Below are 21,288 nucleotides of genomic sequence, written 5' to 3'. Positions count from 1 at the left end.
AAAAAAAGCAATATCTACTTCAGCGCAATTTTACTTTGCTCAAGACTTTTCTTGGTATGTGACCCATATAAGTTGTTTGTTCCCCCGACGTGAAGACAACCGATGACTCACCGATGCAGATCTGCTGGGCATCGAACGTCTTGCAGCTGTTGTTGGAGGGCCGAGGGAAGTCCGACGACAAAGGGCTGACCCCACTGGACCCTGTGCCCCACAGAGTGAGTGTGAATTGACTCAGCACTCCTGAAAGAGATGGACGGACCAACAGGAAATAAAGTTTAAATTTCTAAAAGAGGACATGGTGGTTTTATTATTATTATTATGGCAGTATTGTGCTGCTATACATGGAAATTCATTGAGAACACTGACTGCTATTTTTAGACAATTCTGAAAAGGAATACCACTTTTTTTTTTTCACGTTTTGACTTGTGCAGTGTGGATGTGGATTTGAGTGTGCGAACATAAAAGCATACATAAGATTTTGGAGCTTTACTCAGCCATTATCCTATGCCATTATTCTGAACATAACACGGGCTACTGTCAGCTGTTCCAGGCCAGAAAAATCACATTGCTGTCACGCCCAGCTGCTCTGAGAAAACGATATAGGGGCTGTTCAGTCTATAGTAACAGTGCCAAATGGATATTTGTGTGAATCAGATCATTTAAAAGGAATGATACACATGAAGGATCATTTCACACGCCGGGCTAGACTATTCCCAGTGTTGATGAATGATGTGTAAATAAACAAGGCAGCATGCTAATGGGCTCTCTTTTAGTCAGTGCCATTTTTGAGTAAAATACATTATGTGTGATGAGGACACATGGGAGGACGTAAATTTATGTTGTGAGTTACGTGACCACAACACCAAAGACCCTGCAGACAGAGAGCAGACGCTCAGAGCATGCAAAGCAAAGACTCAGGTTGTTGAATAATCAGTGAATATTGTTGTTATTATTATTCCCTTTTTAAAAAAAAACTTTAAAAAGGTTCATGTAGCTGATGAGGATGTCGCCAATGGGTGATGATAAGACTTGCCGGGAAGACAAGTGCCAAAATTGGCCAATTTTCAATATGACATTTGAATATGCATTCTTTGTTGAGAAAGACGTGGCACAATCACACAAATGTTATCTATCGCACTTTTTAATTTCTCAGTGCCTTAATTCCTTATTCCTTGCTTTTGTAGTTTCCTACAACTGAAGGAGGACGAAAAGGTTGGGCACTACTGTGGATAATTTGCCCTTCAGCAGACAATATAACAATTAGGAAGATAACAATATGTTGGCATATTATAAAACCACCGTGCTTGTCATTGCCTGACACCAAAAGAAGGGCACAATCTTAATTCTTACATATGAAAACGAGAGCTGGGGAGTTTAGAAAAACGTGGTGCTGGCGAGGGAGAGGAATGTGACACAGAAATGACAAAATAAATGGAAGACCTGACCACGGAGAAAGAGGACAACAATTTTTAATGAGGCTGGAAAAATAATGTTTTCCATCTTGTGTGGCAGCAAAGGTCAGTCAGCAACGATGTTTCAGTCAATACAGATGAGAGATTAAGGCTTATCATGTCTTTTTACTTTTAATTCTAGTGAGAGACTTTTACTGTAGCATATCTGCCTACTTCAAGGATTGACATTAGTTATTCAGTTAGTTAACTACCAGAATTATGCCAAAAATGTGATAAAACTTTGTAGATAGGTGTGCTGACCAATAGCCCATTTAGTTTTGCTGTAAATCCAAATGATTATTTTATACTTGCTCCTTTAGCCATTTGCGTCATGGTTCACATCAAAAATAATAAATGATATGATCCATGTAAACGCGTTGGTACTTTTGTTAATGAAAGAAAGCCTCACAATGGTCACAGAAATAACTTGAATGTAACAAAAGTAAAAAAAAAACTAAACTAGAATTTACCAATGGAAGTCACTGCTTTTAAGTTGTGGTTCATCAGATTTTTAATTTTTATTTTTATTAAATTCCAGGGTCACTTTTTTTAATTAATAATTTATATTCTCCTCCATCTTGGGTCATCTTCCATAAAGACTCCTTTGGCTCAAACAACGGATGTTACACTCTGACACTAATGTACCTTGACCTTGGAGGTGACCTTCAATTTCTTTGGATGTTGCTCTGGGCTCTTTGGTTGCCATTTGTATTATCCATCACTTCAATTTCTCCTTCATTTTCCTCCTGCGGCCATGTTGAGGGAGGTTGGCTACGGTCCTGTTGATCTTCAATTTCTGAATAATACTTGCAACATAGGAACATCAAGCTGTTCGGAGATTGTCCTATGATAGATTTTAACATGCTTGTCCTTAATTTTCCTTTTAATGCCCTGAAACAACAGCAGTAATGCTAATTAGGAAAATCACTTTGGTTAAATATTTCTCATCAGCTTGTTTTTTTAAATCTGCTGAACCACAATTTTAATTGGCTGATTTTCTTTAATTTTCAAAAATGTATCATTACTTTCATCAGATTCAAGTTATTTCTCTGACCACTGTGGGCTTTTTTATCATTTGGGGTTACCAAAAATTTTGTCCATGTTTGAGTTGACCTTGTTGTTTATTCTCATTTATTTTGTGGTTTATTGAAAAGATTAAATGGCTACAAGAAGGAGAGTTTTTTTGTCTTTTGAATTTCTGTCTGGGTTCATATTGAAGTCCATCCAATGTCATGTACTTGACTTGTTTGTCAGAGAACACCGCAACTATAATTGGAAAAAATCAATAGTGTTTTAAAATATCATTTCTCCACTTTTTTTTAACGGTTCAACCTTGCCGAAGATCAGTGATCTACCGTTGTGAAGTAGTTTATCCAATCATCCATTTTTTACATTCTTTTTATGTTCAGGGTCACATGTGAGTTGATTTTGGATGGAGTGAGAGGCAGGACACTTTCTGAAAAAGTCACCTGAAGGACATATGTAGAAACTAAATTAACATTCTCATCTAATTGTCCGATTATGTTACCATGAATTTAATGTAACATGAGAGCTGGCTAGAGTAGCTGAAGAAAAGCCATGTAAACCTGGGGAAAATATGCTAATGCCACACAGATTAACTGATATAGTGCTCTAACGTCCAGCTCCGCCGTACCAATATTGTAGTTCAAATAAAATAATTAAAAAAAATAAATACAAAAAAATGGTCTTGGTATGGGTGTTTGATGTGATGCAAGTGATAAATAATGGAAGCCAATTCGGTTACCGTAGTCTCGGCTATTAGCAGCAACATTTTCTATTTCCAAGGTCCATTCCCCTTGAGGATTCTCATCCCACGAGTGGGTGGTCATAAAGGCCCAGTCATTGAATCCCTCAGTGGAGAAGTCATTTGGCCTGCAAGAATAGGGACAGTATTTCTTTTCTCTGTATCGAAATGAAAAATGTGTCTTAGAAAATGTTATAGAGAGGAACTCAATAGTACTGAATGGAAATAAAGCAAATACTGCAAGTTTATATACCTTCATTAACATTATGTCCAATGGAACGTTTCTTAATATTTCCAAATTTTGTAGGTAACTTTCCAAAAAGGTAATTTACAACAGAAAGTGTTGAAATAATTCCTATTAGATTACATTTATTTTAACAGATTTTTTTTCTATTTGTCTGTCATGGCCCTGCATCACAAATTCTAGGTTTGTACACCTCACATGTAAAATTCAGAGTGTGCTGAGCGTTTCCTTGTGTACCTGGGAAACAAGAGGGTAGAGCGTGTGCCCAGTGGACTGATGAGATGAATAGCCAGCTTGCCTCTCTGGTTGTGGAGAAGAGTGAGACGAGCCTGAACGTGCTCCAGAGAGCTGACATAGTCTGGCCGTCCCCAGCAGGCATCCACGCTTTTACTGAACATCAGCCTGCTCCCGATGTCTCTGCAGATTTGACAAGACAGCTTAATGGTACGTGTCTACACAAATAAATGTGCCAACCCTGAGGGGCAAGATGGTGACTGATGTCTCCAACACTCACCTTGGTTCTGTGAGCATTGTGTGAACACACTGGTGCTGTGGGCCCACTCTGGTCCAGTTTTGCGCTAAAGCCACCATTGCGCCAGCATCCAGGAGCCCATAACCATATGAGTGACTCACTGTGGGGGGAACGGGGCGTTGTTAGTACACACATTTCATTAGCATTATTTTCTAGTAAAGGAGACACAAATAACAAACCAGCCTTTTAATCACTCATTGCAAATTACCAAAGAAATTACAATGTATTGAAGACCTACAGAATACATAACCTAATAAATTATTTCACAACAGCTGTACTGTGAGATTCTTGTGGTTAGTAGAAAGGATATTCACAAACCTATCAAGTTCAGATTTGAGCTTTTTTGTGAATCTACAGTTAAAATTCTTGACTACTCAGCCAGTCATCATCCCCGGCAAACAGTGTAAGCAATATAAAAACAAAAACATCTCTATACATCTGATTGGAAATGGCACATTTTGGTGGTCTGATAAAACGAGACTGGCATAAATCACTTCAGGGTGGCACGGTGGTTGACTGGTTAGCACGTCCGCCTCACAGTGCTGAGGTTGTGGTTTCGATTTTGGCTCCGACTTTCCTGTGTGGAGTTTGCATGTTCTCCATGTGCCTGTGTGGATTTCCTCTGGGTACTCCTGTTTCCTCCCACATTTCAAATACACGCATAGTAGGCCAATTGACCACTCCAAATTGCCCATAGGTGAGAGTATGAATGTGAATGGTTGTTTACGTGTGCCCTGCAGTTGACTGCCGACCAATTCAGGGTGTCCCCCGCCTACTGCCCGATGACTGCTGGCATAGGCTCCAGCACGCACGATACTCTTGCGCGAAAAAGTGCTTCAGAAAATGGATGGATGGATAAATCACTTAAAGGTTTTCCAACCATCAATGTGACCTATGATTTGTACTGTTTTGAGAGGAGGAATACAAATAAACTGAGCTAACAGTGTTATTTCCACCCCTCAAAAAGATTTATTTTCCTTTTCCTTTCAATTGACTCATACAGTTTATAGGTCACATAAATGCGAGAAAAAATATTTATCTTGGAAAAATCTTCCATTTGAACTACATCATATTTTTTTATAGTGATAGAGCACAATAATGACTACTGTATGAGATGAACTTGGTAAAAAGGGACCTGCTCCTACTCACTGGGGGCAGCCTGTTGTTTTACCATTTCTCCCTGTCTGTTCTTGTCGTCTACCTCAGTTAAACCTTTCCTTGGGACCAGAACTAAAAAAAAAACCCAAGGCTATAGAAAAGTTGCTGAATACTGTTAGTGTGGCATAATACACTAAGATGTGTCATCATGGTAACAGACCATAGCAAAGTTAATAAAATGCTTATGAATGCTACTGACCATGATGGTTGTCACTTTATAAAGGTCAGTCCATTTATTACATGCATCGCCTCACTGACAGACCTGCCACATTCAGGATGGCGAACACAGAGCATACATTCTATCTCCAACATTTTGGTGAAGTGTAAAATCAGAAAAGGAGTTTTTTGACACAAAATCATCAGTACTACCTCTGCGTCCAACTCCATTAGTTCTCCAGTCTCCTGCGTTGAGATGTTTGGGTTGGGCTGTTCTCACCACCAGGTGCTGCATGTCCCTCCAGGTCAGGTTCATACTACCGAAATGTGGGAAAGAGACCATTTAATCTTCATGTCACACAACAGTAGAAGGTGTAATTTAGTTCCCGCCATATATTATGAACTGTCAGACTTGGCTGACCTCTAACTCTACAGCAAAAGAAAGAAAGCAGTAGAATGTTAAAAACATTTACCCATCTGTAGCCCTTGCTAAAATATAATTCAGAATGTTAAAATGGAGAGGCAGTTTTTCGAATACGAAAAAGACCAAGGATCATTTCAGTTAAGCATGACAACTATCCTGTTTCACACTATGGTTTTAACACTGGTATAAAACATTGGCCTTAAAGTTCAGTGAACACGGTAAAACAGGAACGCGTCGAGACATCTTTGTAATGACCGTTACTGAGGTGTATGATGCAGCCTTTACACTGTAGAAAGGATACTTAATGTTCTGTACATAGAATACAAAGAAGTTGAATGAAAAGGCCCAACACAACAGCAGAGCCAGTGTCAGCTATAGTGTAGAATGGGGATGTGTTTTTAATAGACACGATCCCCCATTATTTCAGTGACACTTAACAAGTAGTGGCAAGGGTGATTGATGGAGAAATAGAACAGCAGAAAGATAAAACATCCTTTTGAATGAATCTATCTGACAGGGAGGGCAAATTCATAGATGAGATTACAGCGTGATAAACTGAAACACTGTCACAGATGACAGTCTGCAGTCCCCGCCAGGAGATCAGAGTTTGAAAAATGTCTTTTTGTAAAGCACTGACAAATACAAATCACAGGCATAGCCTTTGAACCCAGCTCCCACAAACATCTTTGATATTACTCATGAAAGGGAAAACACGCTGAATGTGATCTTTTGACTACCTGCCCCTTTGGTCAGACATACTTTGACATGATTGTATAGAACATAAATTGATTTGAGTTTGAATAAAATAATGATTGGTAGAAGCCTCAAAATGAAAACACATCAAGTACGAGTTGAATCTCAAATTCAACTTACAGCACTCAAATGTATAAATGTAACATTTATTGGAGTGGGGTTCTTCATTGTTACTTGAATAATGAATGAATGAATTGAATAATGTTTTGTATTTTTTGCCCTGACAAGAAATCTCAAAGTATTACACAGAGATACTTACTTTCTTCACATCTTTACTTATATAGCCCTGAGGGGGTTTTAAGGATTTCAAATAAAATGCTGCCAGCTAAATTGCTAAAATGGGAATTACAAGCATTGTGAAGATAAGCAAACTAAATATGCCAAGATAAGATAAAAGGCAAGCCTATCATGGAACACATTCGAATTGCTGAATTTGGAAAACTGGATGAGATATAACGTGACACACTTTCTAGTTTAAGACGTCACAATCAGCTGTAAGATATTCGGATGTTTTTTGGGGATAAAGTCACTAATTTGTCTGGCTAATGAAGTAATTATAAAAAGATCCGTTCTCTGGGTGAACCAGTGGGTAAGGTTTTAGGCTGACTCTGTGTGCACACAAATATTCACATTAACCGCTAAGCCTACAGTGATGCATACAAAATAAGCTTAAAGAACATCTGATGGGCCATAAGGCTGGTTCCGTGGAAGGGTAATTCAACTTACTTGGCCTCCAGTGCCAGAGCAATGATTCCAGCAGCTAGTGGTGCTGAAGCCGACGTTCCTGTGTGTGAATCGGTGCACTTTTGCCTGAGATCTGTTGTAACCTTGGAGACGGACATGGAAATTGAGAGATACATTCAATTTTACACATCAACTATTCCACTTATGTGTGCTGGAAAGTCACAGTGAAAGATGTTGGGGGTTAGTCACTGAGGTCCCGGAAACCAGAAGACCCTTTAATGAGCAATTGATAACAGGAAAGAAAATGGAAGCGTCAGTTTGTTTTCCAGTCTCATGTGTCTAGAACCATACAACTAGAAACCCCAATGGCAATGTTGACATGAGAACAATGTAGTCTCTGCATTTTTGCAGTTTTGGAAATTCAATTCAGACAATCCCCATGCACGTATCGGGACCAAAATACGCCTAAAGACAATCTTGTTTTAATCTGGTGTTTGCAGGTGCGTTTCCGTTGAAGATGATTATTTGTTTTCAATTGGATTATCTGAGAAAATAAAGGTTAAATGAATAACAAATGACATAGGCACAACATACATAATTAATCATTGCCGTGCTTCACACAAAGCTGGTTGTTCTGTTTCCAACCGCAAATGCATTGAATACATATACTGTACACTACCAGTAAAACATTTGGACATAATTTCTCATATTATTGACTAAAAAACTGTTTCCAAATCTTTGACTGGTAATGTATTTGGTTTCAGAATTGAAAAATATGTGGAAAATATGTGTTTCCACTGGTCACAGTAAGTTCACACATCATTGGTGAAGCGTTATCACAAAGCCATGCACAAACAAAAGTCAGTATGCTATTCAAATCAATAATAGACAGAACTTATTTGGACAAGGATGTGCAGGATGAAGATGTTCACATCTTCTGTTTGTAAAAGGTTTGGACATTCAATTTTACAACAGCAGCGGCAGCGTTTTCAAAGACGTCCACTTGTTTTTACTAACCAAAAACTTGAAATTAGGGGCAAAAAACCTTGTTGAAGGCTTATTCCATTGTTAAATTATACATTATATGTTTTTACAAAGAAATAAGAACTTATGTAGTATAGATGGCTTAAGAGAGTTGAGCAGTAGATCTTGATCCATAGGATATTTTGACAAGCATGTCACAGACATCTTAAGACACCCAGGAACTGTTTCAAATGGCGAATATCTCGCTTATTAAAAAAAACCCTATAAAATACTATATATATAAAATATATATATATATATGTATACTATCTATATAAAAATATAGTATATATATATATACATACATACATACACACACACACTATATGTAAATCATGCATTTAAATCAAACATGTTTTCTATCCATGCATCTATTCTCCATACCGCTTATCCTCACTCGAGTCATGTTTTCTAACCATCTGTCAATATTCACAGCTACATTTCTGTTCATCCTGGGTGTGAAAGATATTACATACTGAGATACGAGAAGGGATGTCAGTTAAAATAAATTGCTAAAGATACTCTTTTGGCAATTTGTGAAAAGTAAAAATGGGTTCTCTGGCAAAGAAAAAGCCGATGCTACCAATACAAAAAGAAACAAAGGACACCTATATATTTGTTTTGGCCCGCCTGCAGAATGCATCCTTTGAGAGGATTGATAGTTATCTGTTCCTTGTCCCCGACGCAAGCGTTTTTTGACAAGTAGCGCCAAGGAGGCATGTCGCGGTTTCTCAGTCATTGTCAGCTCCTATTTTAACAACAGAGAGATTCCCTTATGCGTGTCAATGTTAGACAAAGTTTGATTTTGGATGTGTAAGCTTACATCTTGTCTTGAAACACAATACATCATTTTGACATTTGGATAGTTTCCTTTCGAGCACAAAAGCTCAGACTTTCCATGAGTGTATACTGTGTATCTGCGTACACCTACTATCTGTTTTTCCCCAGGGTCTCCGGAGCTGAAGGTTGTGGCGAGGGTAGATGAACAAGGCTCACTGTACCATGGCACATTTCCAGATTGTGTGGTGCTGCTGATGGACAATGTGTAGATGCTGTTGGTGTAGCCGTCACAGTTGCAGTTGTCTTGCTCTCTGCCGCCGTTTCCAGAAGCCCACACAAAAATGGAGCCCAGTCCACCACGTCCCTGAGGTAAAGAAAGAATGAACACATTATTCCAAATGACCGCACAACAGTAATTACGGGAGACATAGAGAGAGCCGATTATGCCCCACTGCTCGAATGCCTTGTTAGTTACATGTTGTCTTTGGAAAGTGAGCTGTACAACCATTAGTCTTCTTATCTTTTCATGTGAGGCACTGTGTTAAAACAGAAGATAAAAGGGAAAGGAAAAATATCAAACGGAATATTTAGAGGCCAGATGAATGCCAAAGCTGCCGATGAGACTGTTTTGCTCCAATTTTCGAAAGCACTAACAGTATATCACCCATTCAATCTCATTAAGTGTTGCACTTTACAAGCAGCCTAACAATCGTGAGGTGATTTATGTGTCATAATAAGAATATGACCGAAGTAAAAAATTATATACTCTGTCAGGTTAAAAAAGACATTTATTTCCACACGCACCAAGAATTTGATCTTGCATCTTATCTAAAGGTACTTATGACTGAAATGTCTAGCATTTCAAGAGATAAATCTTGTTTGCCTTCATGCACTGGTTACTTTTCATTTTTAGAATACATTTTTGACGGTTCAGAGGTTGTGGGTTCGAGTTCACCTCCGGCCCTCCCTGTGTGGGGTTTCCATGTTCTCCCCGTGCCCGTGTGGGTTTTCACCGAGAACTCTCACATCCCCAAAACATGCTTGGTAGGCCGATTGAGCACCCCAAATTGCCCATGGTGTGTGTGTGCGTGTGTGTGTGTGTGTGTGTGTGTGTGCGAATGGTTGTTCGTTCGTCTTTGTGTGCCCTGCGGTTGGCTGGCAACCAGTACAGGGTGTCCCCCGCCAACTGCCCAATGACTGCTGAGATAAGCTCCAGCATGCCTGCGACCCCCGGGAGACAAGCGTTACAGATAATGGATAGATGGATGACTGAATGGAATTTTTGAAATGTCCCACACCAAAGGCACACAGAGTAAGGCTGCCCTTTCATACATTGACGGACATTGTTGCAGCTCGTAATAGCTGCAGGTCTATGGAACACTTCCGTTTCTTCTTGGCCATAATGGAATAAAAGGGAACGGGGCCATCTGATGTCAGCAAGCCACAACTTGAAAGTAGCCTTTGTGAAAATGTCCTTTCGTTTGAGGGATGTTTGTTGGTCTTTTTAGGATAATCTTATCTACTCATTTTAACATGATGCAAATCTACACATGTATGATGGCAATTTACCAGAAAATCCGATAGTGGAAGTCAAAAGCCAGGACACCAAGGGTTTGATTTACTAAAGGTCTGTGGAGAAAATGCAGGAACAAACTTGAATGCCCACGCAAACAAATGTGGAAGCTGATCTTCTTACGAGGTGCAACCAGGATTGTGTCTGCCAAATCACCAATATTGCAATAGTCCTTTCAACTTTCATTCTATTTGCTTCTGGGTCATTCAAGTTCCGGCGCTGGTCTCTCTCAGAGCAGTTTTTTGGGTATGTTTTAAATGCAATCTTTCGAAATCTTGGTGAATACAGGCAATATACACTCATATGTAGATATTCACACACGAGTTCCAACAGACAAGAACAAGGCTTTTATGGTATGATATATGCAGATATTCACACAAAGCTAACACATGCAGTACAGTTTGGGCCTATTCATGTATGCAATTTTGTTGCATTTTCTCTGCAAAAATAAAGGAGGGACCAAAAAACTGTTCACTACCATATTTGGAACCCTCTTCTTGAAGTATTAATTACATGGATGCATTATGCAGGACGGACGGGCAAGTCATTTTTCAAAGGCGTCTGAGAAAATGGTTGTCGAGTGCTACACCATTCTAACCTCGATTGTGTTCAATATGAATGTAATGTCTTAAAAAGTAGTCCATTGTGTTGTTTTAATAAGATAATACTAGTTTACATATGGAATATAATTAAATAAGCCTTTGTTAAAATATCGCTTTGTAATACAGAGTTACAAACTCTTCACAGACACGTACAATGCAAAATTGAGACAGAAAGATTGGAGTAGACAAACATGTAGACAAAGATGCAGTAATGACATCAAGAGAAATTAAACAGAATTAAATAAAACAGAATACAAAAATAAGAAGGGAGCTCTATGTAAAGGCTTTACAACATGAATGAGGCATTGCTTCAAATATTTTACAGATTCATTAGATCTAACAGATTGTGGGAGATGCCTTCACAGAGCTGGGACTAGGAATGCAAATGTGCGATCAGCTTTTGATATGTGGTGTGTGTGTGTATGTGTGTGTGTGTGTGTGTGTGTGTGTGTGTGTGTGTGTGTGTGTGTGTGTGTGTGTGTGTGTGAGGGATAGATAAAAGGCCAAGATATGTGGAATGGAGAGGTCGTGTAGTGGAATGACGAACTCAGAGATGTAATAGCTGGGGGGGAGGTCATGTTGATCAAGAGGATCTAGTAGTTTATTCTGAATTTTATTGGACACCAATGGCAGGTGGCCAAAACAGGGGTAATGAGGATGCCGATGAGTTCTCGTTACAAGTCTAGGCTTCTGTATTTTGGATTAGCTATAGGCGTTTTACAGACTGAGGCATGTGTAAGAGAGTTTCAGTAATGCAACAAATTGTACAAAACAACCAGTTTCTGTGCAAAACAACCCAACAAATTGGGTTTCGCAAAGAAACAAACCAAAGTTGGGTCAAATTGATCCAACTTCCTGGGTTGGTCCGATGTTTAACTCAGCAGTCTTAAGGGTGTAAACTTTTCTGACACCTTTAACAGCTATTTTTTTTTTAAAAGCGACGAGCGACAATATCAACAACAACAACCTTAAAACTGCTGGTTTAAAAATTGGACAGACCCATGTGTCATTTTGACCCAACTTTTGTTTTTTTTGATAAATAAATAAATAAATAAATAAATAAATAAATAAAATTAAAACCATTGCATTGATTTGTACAAAATAATGAGTTGTTTGGGGCAAAACGTTGAGTCAAATTCTTGCTGGGTTATTTTTAACCCAGCAATTTTAAAGGTGTAATGGCAAAGTCGTTATTGTCAGACCAACCTTGGTGATTCCCTGCTGGAAAGCCTCCTTGGCCAGTTTAGCAGGGCCGTCCAGAGATTTGCCGTCATCTTCTGGGCCCCAGCTGGCACTGTATATGTGAATGTGCTGGGGGTTGAGACCAAGAGAGTGGGCCTCTACCACATCTGTCACCTCCCCATCCAACATACGGACTCCTGTTAAATGCACACGCAGAGCAGTTCACGTCAGGTCAGCGGTTAAATATGGGAGGCAAGAGAACAACAGAATAAATTGCAGCCTTTGATTATTCAAAACTAAGTGGAAAAACATGTAAAACAAGCACACGAAACGTCTCATCAGATACAACAAGAACAAACAAGTGGGATGAAAAGGAAAATAGTGATTTCTTTTAAAGCTTGTACATCTATCTGATGAACACCCATCTGAAAAATAGGATACGAGTTCAAAGAGCCTACAACAGAATGGTGTGTCCAGAGGGTAGAACCAAAATGACATCTTCAGTCACACCTAAGCACACCGCTGCCTGAGCGTTTGATGTGAGCAGCCTCAAATCAGTCCCGTGGACATTAATGGCAGTAGAGAGGTGTGAAATGAACCACCTTCAAATGAAGTCTATTACCGAGACTACACCCGCGGACCTGAGACATGACAGACATCCACATTAAGACTTCAATAATCGATTCAGGACAACCCGCTGAGTCTCTCCGACAGGGCTGCGCACAGATTAAGTCGTATCGCTGTAGGAGGAGATTTTGCTTACAGGGGTTTGAATGCCAAATCGCAAATAGTGACACGAAGAAAAGATGTTTACTCGGTCATTATGTACACACTGTGTTGCAGCAGTAGACATAATCACTGTTGTTACAATTCTCTTTTACTTCCTACAGCTCAGCGACACTGCTGGTGTGAGTACAAGTCAGAAGTAGTGTGCTACCGCAAATGAATGAGTGTACGTGGAAGAGAGATGCATGAGCAAATGTGAATTGAGCCAACTAATGTCAGCTGGAGTGTTTAAACGCATATCACTTTATCATTACTCAGCAAGGATACAACCAATAAAGTGTCGTTCTTTGTACTCGTGAACATACAGAACAACACAACACAGCCGCTCTTTAGCAAGCTCTAAGGACGTGAACAAATTCACAGAGGATTAATTATTGAAAAGCACGGCCAATATGTTGCTCAGTCGAGAGACAAATGTTAATGAAGACAAAGAAGGAGAGTTATGAGGAACATCTGGAATGGGGCTAATTCAAGTTCCTCAGGGCCTGCATGCACCATCCAGGCTGGCTTCTATCATCATGCAATTTAACAGATCATCTCTGATGCCAAAAACCTACAACATATTTCCTACAGTTCATTGTGAGACTTTTTCAGAAGCATCTAAAAAAATGAATTAACCATTTTGGATACATTGGTAATTCCAAAGTTAAGCACCGCAAAATTGAAATTGGAGCTCAACCAAACTGTTCTGTAAAAATACTCTTCCAAGGTCAAATCATCAGAACTTTTATATCATGTCTTTTTTTACAACTACTCTGTACAATATTCATCTTTTCATGCATTAATTTTTTTTACTGCTTGTCCTGTTCTGTCGAACAGACCTTGGTCGGAGGCAGGTTAGAACCTGAATTGGTTTCTAGACAATTGCAAGAGAGACTGACAACCACTTACACTCAAGTTCATACCTTTGGGAAATTTAGCATCTTGTATTTTCCCAACTTGCATGTTTTTGGAATGTGGGTACATGATGGTGTCACAGTATAATCAGTCAGATTATTCTTGTTTGTTTATTATCATATTATTTTTATTATTCAGACTTTGCGTGAGCACATTTGAAAGAAAACAAAATAAATAAAAAATATCTATATACGTATCCTCATTAATACGGTGCACTCACCTCCAATCTTCGCATTATAGGCCACACCCACGCCACACACACCATTGTTAGCTGCAGCTGCGACCTCTCCTGCACATCGAGTTCCGTGTCTTTGAAGAGAGCAGAAATGAAGGTCTATGAAAGACAATCCATCCAGCCATCCATTACCTGACACCAACATAATATTTACAATTGAGTGCTGAACAATTAAAGTCTGTTAGCCGTGAATTGAGATCCTTTTCAGGTTACCAGCATAGTTAGGGCCCCCAAAATGTTATTTGTTAACAAGAAAACTAGGTATTGCAGTTTCCTCTTTGCAGAAAGATGATATATACTTCAGGGCCAACTGCCTCAGTGCGTGTCTGAGTTGCAGACTCTACTGTATTTTCTTTGCTCGCAACCACGTTGCTTGCTGTGCCATGGGCTTTTGTGCCGCAGGTGACAGGGCTGCACACCGTTTTCACTGTTTTCTATTGATTTGCAGACTTAAGACGTGTGCAGCATAAAATGAGATCACAAAAACCACAAAATACATCTTAGTCCTCAGAGATGCCGATTAATAAATGTATTAAAGTGTGAAGCTCACTGCAGACATTCTTTTCTAATCAAACTTGGTTTGCTGTAAAAAAAGCTGACATTATTGTAGTCAAGTCAAGTTTATTTATATAGCCCTAAATTACAGGCAAGTCTCAAAGGGCTTCACATATACAAAAAAATCGACAATTATTTTCAAACATCCCCTGATTTTAAACTCCCAGGAGGGCAAGGAAAAACAAAAAAAACCCTACTGGCGGAAAAATGAGAAAACTTGAGGAGACCACAGAGGCCAGCTCTGGGGCAAACTTGAAATCTGACTGTACCATCCGACCAAATCTGACTGAAACCATCCCATTTCTCAATAATTACATACTTACAAACATTTTGAGATACGAACCTGAGCCTCAAGAATTTTATGCCTCTTCTCACCAACCAAATTCGACTTCTGAACCCGTGAGTGACTTTCTCAGAGTGTGTCTGGTGAGATTGTGACGTGTGTGTGTGCATGTCATTTAGCCATTTTCATATTGTCTTTACCCTTCGCTCAGTCACTCCCTGTGTTTCTATGTGCATGTTAAAATGTTGACAAGTCCATCTGTAGTTTGTCCAGGATCTTTGTAGTCAATCATGACTCCTAAGAAGGCCAGTGCAAAAAGCCGTGAGGATAGTCAGAAGATGAACGTAAAAATAAGCATATGGTACTTGTCCCCCCCCCCCCGTCTCTCAAGCGTCTACTCCTATAGACAGTCGTAACTTCTTTCAAGGTAAAGCACTTAAACATGAATCTTACATTTGACCTTAATTCTTATGGCAAAAATCACTTTTACTCCATTTAATATTTAAGAACTTTTTGACCTACGAACGCAATCACGGAACAAATTAAATTAGTAAGTAGAGGTTTCACAGCAAATTCTGAAGGCCTAGGGCAAATTAAATGTAAATGGCAGCACATTGACGTCAAAATCTGAAGTCAGCGGTGACACTGACAGACACAGACCCATTTCTTTACCTTGACAGCCACACCTCTGAACTAATCTATTTGATCGATCCAGATTAATCATTTATTTAATAATTTATTAATGCGGGTGCTGAGTTTTAGAGGGCACATAATCAATGATGAAAAATGCAGCAACATATCACAAATGTATATTCCCTTATCGGTTATACATGCTAATCAAGTCTGTGAAATATAATAAAGACCCCTTGGCACATTGACCGTTACGATGCCGAACACACAATATTTCCCTTGCATCTGTCATCTATACCTAACGTTACTGTCTGTTGACACTTTCAGCTATAAAATACAGATGAACAAATGTCTCTCATTTTAAAATTCATTCCTCTTACCTCATTAAAATGTGATAATATTTGATGGAGAAGGGTTGCTGTCTCAACAGTATCAAAACAAAACTAATTACAGCCACAGTGCTGCTATGGCAGAGCAAAGAAGAAAACAAAAACCCTTTTTGATCTAAAGTCACTTCACAGGGTCAGAGCACAGCAACGCCTGATTAAGCTCTGGAACACAGTGATGTATCGCCATCATGTTATTCCCACCTCTTCGCATTTCACATTTTTAACCCACACACGGTCTGATTTACTCGATGTTTGCGCAGAAAGAATTGAACTTTGCTGCTTTTGTAAAAAAAATAATCAAAATAAAATGCCAGAAACAAAAATGATCACATATTGCCTATTCCGCGATTCAATTTTGGAGATTCTGATTGCCCAAAGGACTTTTTTCGGAGGCAGTAACAGTCAAGAATCATACCCTTTTTCATTTCTGGGGCATTTCAACGCACTGTGAAAAGTGGTGCTGGCCTGTCCTAGAACCATTTTCTGGGTAAGTTGTCCCAAGTTTTAAAAGTAATGTTCCACAAGTTGGACACATGTACTCTTCTCAAGTTAAATCAATCAAACCATAGCTTTTATGATGATGCTAGCATCCCTCAATAAATCTGATCAAAAATATTTTCTTTTGTTTGCCTCTTTCACTTACTTCTATAATTCCATTACTTTAAACTCTATCACTTTTACACTTGCAAACTTTCCAGGCAATAGTGCATCTCGGGAGTCTCGGGAGGAAACTCTAGGATTTTTAAGATATTTAGGATTCCTTATCAGGCCAACAAAATATCCAACATAAAACAACCATAAAAAAAGTATTACAAAGAAATACGTATATATACATATAGGTATACATATTGGAGGATGTGAAACATAACTTGTGCATGTAATTAAATGCTGCAATTACTGTCTGGAGTTTTTATTTCCAGTTGGCTGCTCTTATAATATATTAATGTAAAGCGGTTAATGGTGACTTGACGGTTCCTTCATTAACTACATACTGTATGTAATCAAGGAGTAAATTGAGACTCATTATGCAGGTAACAGCATGAGTAAAGAGAAAGTTTCCTCTTCAGACACCATAGTGGAACATTAAGCAGTAAAAACAGTTCAATTCAGTTCAACTTTTTTTTTTTATGGGACTAATTCAGTTGATGCACTTTTGTTACTCAGATTATCTCTCACAGTAGTGGTCTGAAAACTTGAACCTAAAACTTTAAATGGAAATACAGTCCACAACACAAAATCAAGAATCCAATCAAGGAAAACCTGACCAGTATGGGTGTCCTTAACTTGGATATCTGACGGTGTTTTTTTTTTTTTTTATGTTTTTTTTTTTTACTTTTTTAACTTATTCATGATGTTAAGACAAAAAAGGAAAGATGACGGTTTGCTTTACATTTTAGATGTCCATGAAATAATAATTTCCTTAACAGTCGGGCCACTGAACTGCAATGTTACCTAAAACATCAACTGTACAGTGCATTTAAAGTTTTTGATGGTGCAAGTTTGACCCCTCAATAGAATGATTGTAATTTATTATCATTTTTTATGATTTCTTATGCTGACTAGTATACAACACTTAGACTGTATTTTGTTATTTTTTCTACTTCCACATCTTGAATGTTACCAAAGTACACAATTCAATGACTAAAGTGCTTATTTAAAAAAAAAAGAATCCAAGTACAGTACATCATCCAATGTAAATGTTATATCATGCAAACATCAACTTCAGCAAAGAAGATTCAATTAACTAAAGACCAAAAAATGTTTTTTGCAAATATTATTTTGAATTTGATGCTTGCATCACATTGCAAAAAAAAAAAAATCAATTCAACCTATCAACTCTTCAGCAATGTCTTTCTTGCAAGCCGTTCTATTCAAATATGTTTCTTTAAATGTTTTATACCGAGAACCGATTAGTTCCAGTGGGTGAAGCTGAAATTGTAGCATTTACTGTGTAACAACGGCATTCAAATGATGGTGGAGCAGCACAGCCACAACAATACCCTTGCTTGTGTTGGGTTTTGACTGTGAGTAGGAAGCGAGAAAGCATGACCAAATGTGCCTCGCAAGCATGGCCATGCTTGGCTTAATTGTAGGGATGTGTCTCTTGGCATCACTTTTGATTTCAATCTGTTTCTATGGGGTGTCTAGTCAATGGTGCAACCCGATAGTTTTTGCTGTTATTTTGCTCAGTTTCAGTGTAAGAGAGCTCTCTGTGTCCAAAAGAGCAGATAGGAGATAAGGATATGGTGAAACAGTTCCAACCACAAAGTTGCATTCTCTAGCATGCCAAATTATTATTTTTTTGTTTCAATTCAGGGTTTCATTGTTTTAGGTTTGATCAAACTAGACACATTTATTGCAATTTCCAATGCGCTTGCTGCCTCTCAAAATCAACATCACACCGACATTACAGACAATGAAAAAGAAAAAAAGGAGCATTGTTATGATTGAGAGCCTTGCCGTGATCAGCGAGAACTAACAAGAACCCAGCCTTCAGTGTATCCTGTCTCCATTCCACTATCTGTCAAAACTGCCAACTCATGAAGCACAGAGCCTGATATGTTAATTATAAACAAGGGAAACAACCTTTGTGTCAGCGTTTTAATCAGAGTGGCAGCCTGAAAACCCTCCACCTCCTTACTCCCTCTTGCCTATGAATTATCTCATAAAATTTGATTGCAAGGGAGTTGTTGAAATTACTCACATGCTGTACTATATGTTCAGTGTTACTCTAAATCACTGCAGACTTTATTTATTCTATTTATCTCATTGGTAACACATAGTGAGTGCACTTAGTGTCAGCCCTCTGATTTTAAAAGGATGCATGTGCATCTTTTCGATGATGATGGTTTGGCTTCATATTGGAACAGAATCAGAGGCGGTGAGTAATCCCCTGCAGTGGTGCTTTGTTCTGTCACAGGATGTTATTAATGTACTTTTACACAAACAAACATTTTTGGACAAGAAACAAGATTTCTTATCACAATTAGTCACAAAAGAAAAAAAAAAAACGAACCTCACACCACATTTGAAAGGTAAAAAGATTACAAAGTGGCATGTACCATGCCTGAAAGAGAAAATACACAGCAGCAAAGAAAGCTGCAGTCTGAAGAAAACAGACAGATTTAGAACAAGTCTTGCTGTGTAGATTTGAAAAGACATGTAGCCTTTCATGTATGCCATGGGGTTTAGACGAAGGCCCACTTGTTGCCATGGGCACACCCACTCGCGAAACGAGTGTTGAAAAATTAATATTTTTCAAACAACAAATCAAATTTGTTTTATTTCTATTATTCTAGTATTTATTTTTGTGTTAAGAAATTGAGAGTTCTTCATTAAAAGAAACATTTATAAAATAAAATAAAAACGGGTGTAATTTTGCTTGATTGATGATAATCTAATCTATGACAGACAAGAACGCTGCAAAGTCCACTGTATTACCAAAAGTGTTCATTCAACTGCCTTGACACACAAATGACCTTAAGCGACATCCCATTCTTAATCCAAAGGGTTCATATTGCACCGTTCATTGTGATGTTGGTCTACCTTTTGCAGCTATAACAGCTTCAACTCACCCAGGAGGGCTATCTATAAGGTTTAGGAGTGCATCTTGACCATTCTTCCAGAATTGCAGGCACCGATGTCGGGCAAGAAGACCCGCTCTGATTCATCCCAGCAATACTGAACACGCCGAAGCATTCATCAAGCTACCAGATTTTGGACAATTCCACTCTCGTAAACTTTCCACTTTCAACATGACATTGCATCAATACATAAAGCAAGGTCTGGTGGGGGCCTGCACAGGATCTCGACCCCAACCTTTAGGACGAAGCAGAGCGCTGACTGAGAGGCAGGCCTTCTCATGCAACATCAGTGTGCTTTATGCTCAACATCGAAGCATGGTAAATATTTATGAATGTAATCAAAGGCTTGAGGGGCAACCCAAGGCAGGTGAAAAGTTTCGAACAAATCAGAGCCAAAATGGCTGCGAGGCTTTTGCGTGAAAGCCAAGGAAATTGGTATTTTATAGACCTGAGTATAGGCCAAGCAGCATCTTCAAACTTGATTGTAGTGAAATGCATACATATTATCAAGCTAAATCGTGCTATTTATTAGCCTTTTTGAATGTACTTGTTCACTTTCCTCATTTAGGGGTAGTTAAAAGCAATGCCTTGCCAAATTGATGAATTCACTGAATACCTTACCTGTTCTCATTACGCTGAGTGTATCTTGGTTGCGGGTCAGCATCTCCATCATTGACATCATAACTGGCCTCCGGATCCTAAAAGACCAGGAACCAAGGTTATAACTCTCAGCATATTTTAAGGAGGTTCTTAATAATGCAAAGTCTTGATAAGTTTACTAACATAATTGTTGATGAGATCTGGGTGGTCTTTTTCAATGCCATCATCCAGGATAGTCACCACAATACCTTTTCCAGTGTAGCCATGAGCCCAAGCTACTTTGGTATTTAAGTCTTGATGAGTCAGAGTGGACTGAAGACATATGATTATTAGACAGGTCAACATCATGTGAGAAACAGGAATCTTCTCGACAAGCCGTACCCCTCTGGTAAACTAAAATCTAGTTTAGATTTCTTGATTTACATATATTCCCAGTGGTGTCAAAAAATATTTCATGATTCATGGTTTCACAAGGGAAAAGGGTAAATTACCTTTTCACACAGGGTGGGGAAGCTGTGAATAGTTTCCCTTTAATAAATCAAATCATTTAAAAACTGCATTTATGTTTACTTAGGTTATGTTTTTGTACTACTACTACTACCACTACTACTACTACTACTACTACTACTACTACTACTACTACTACTACTACTACTACTACTACTACTACTACTAATAGAATTCAGAATAATGGTGTAGCATAATAGTGCAGAAAACCAAATCGGAAGACAAATTAGATATCATTACACACCAGGTACCACTGCTTGGAAAAATCAGGGTCGGTTGGTTCCTCAAAGACTTCCCTCCTCTTCCTCCTTTTCACCACTTGCTGCTCTGTCCACAGAACCTGAGGTGTGCAAACATACACAAGCACAGACACTTATCATTTTGGCATTGTTGGACTTTAATGTCAAAGGTTATTGCAAAAGCCACCAAACTTTAGCTCAAGTTGTGTGCAAAGTAACAAGAGAGAGATTTCGCACACTGTTGGTGAGCATGTTT

General features: G+C 38.7%; 1 protein-coding gene across 1 annotated transcript in view; it reads right to left on the bottom strand.

Moving 5' to 3' along the window:
• The window catches only part of furinb (furin (paired basic amino acid cleaving enzyme) b), a 44,361-nt gene that overhangs the window by 2,229 nt on the left and 20,844 nt on the right, over positions 1 to 21,288 (bottom strand). The window contains exons 6-17 of the mRNA XM_085914192.1: positions 21,038 to 21,133; positions 20,470 to 20,598; positions 20,308 to 20,384; positions 14,231 to 14,319; positions 12,352 to 12,524; positions 9,122 to 9,334; positions 7,210 to 7,310; positions 5,520 to 5,623; positions 3,975 to 4,092; positions 3,698 to 3,877; positions 3,217 to 3,344; positions 112 to 240 (exon numbers count right to left, since the gene is read on the bottom strand). Coding sequence (XP_085770318.1) covers positions 112 to 240; positions 3,217 to 3,344; positions 3,698 to 3,877; positions 3,975 to 4,092; positions 5,520 to 5,623; positions 7,210 to 7,310; positions 9,122 to 9,334; positions 12,352 to 12,524; positions 14,231 to 14,319; positions 20,308 to 20,384; positions 20,470 to 20,598; positions 21,038 to 21,133 — 1,537 coding nt within the window. The remainder of the gene's footprint in view (positions 1 to 111; positions 241 to 3,216; positions 3,345 to 3,697; positions 3,878 to 3,974; positions 4,093 to 5,519; positions 5,624 to 7,209; positions 7,311 to 9,121; positions 9,335 to 12,351; positions 12,525 to 14,230; positions 14,320 to 20,307; positions 20,385 to 20,469; positions 20,599 to 21,037; positions 21,134 to 21,288) is intronic.

The sequence above is a fragment of the Syngnathus leptorhynchus genome, chromosome 6 (assembly GCF_054491065.1).
Source record: "Syngnathus leptorhynchus isolate UIUO chromosome 6, UIUO_Slep, whole genome shotgun sequence".
Classification (NCBI taxonomy): Eukaryota; Metazoa; Chordata; class Actinopteri; order Syngnathiformes; family Syngnathidae; genus Syngnathus; species Syngnathus leptorhynchus.
This window is presented reverse-complemented; position numbering and strand designations above follow the sequence as displayed.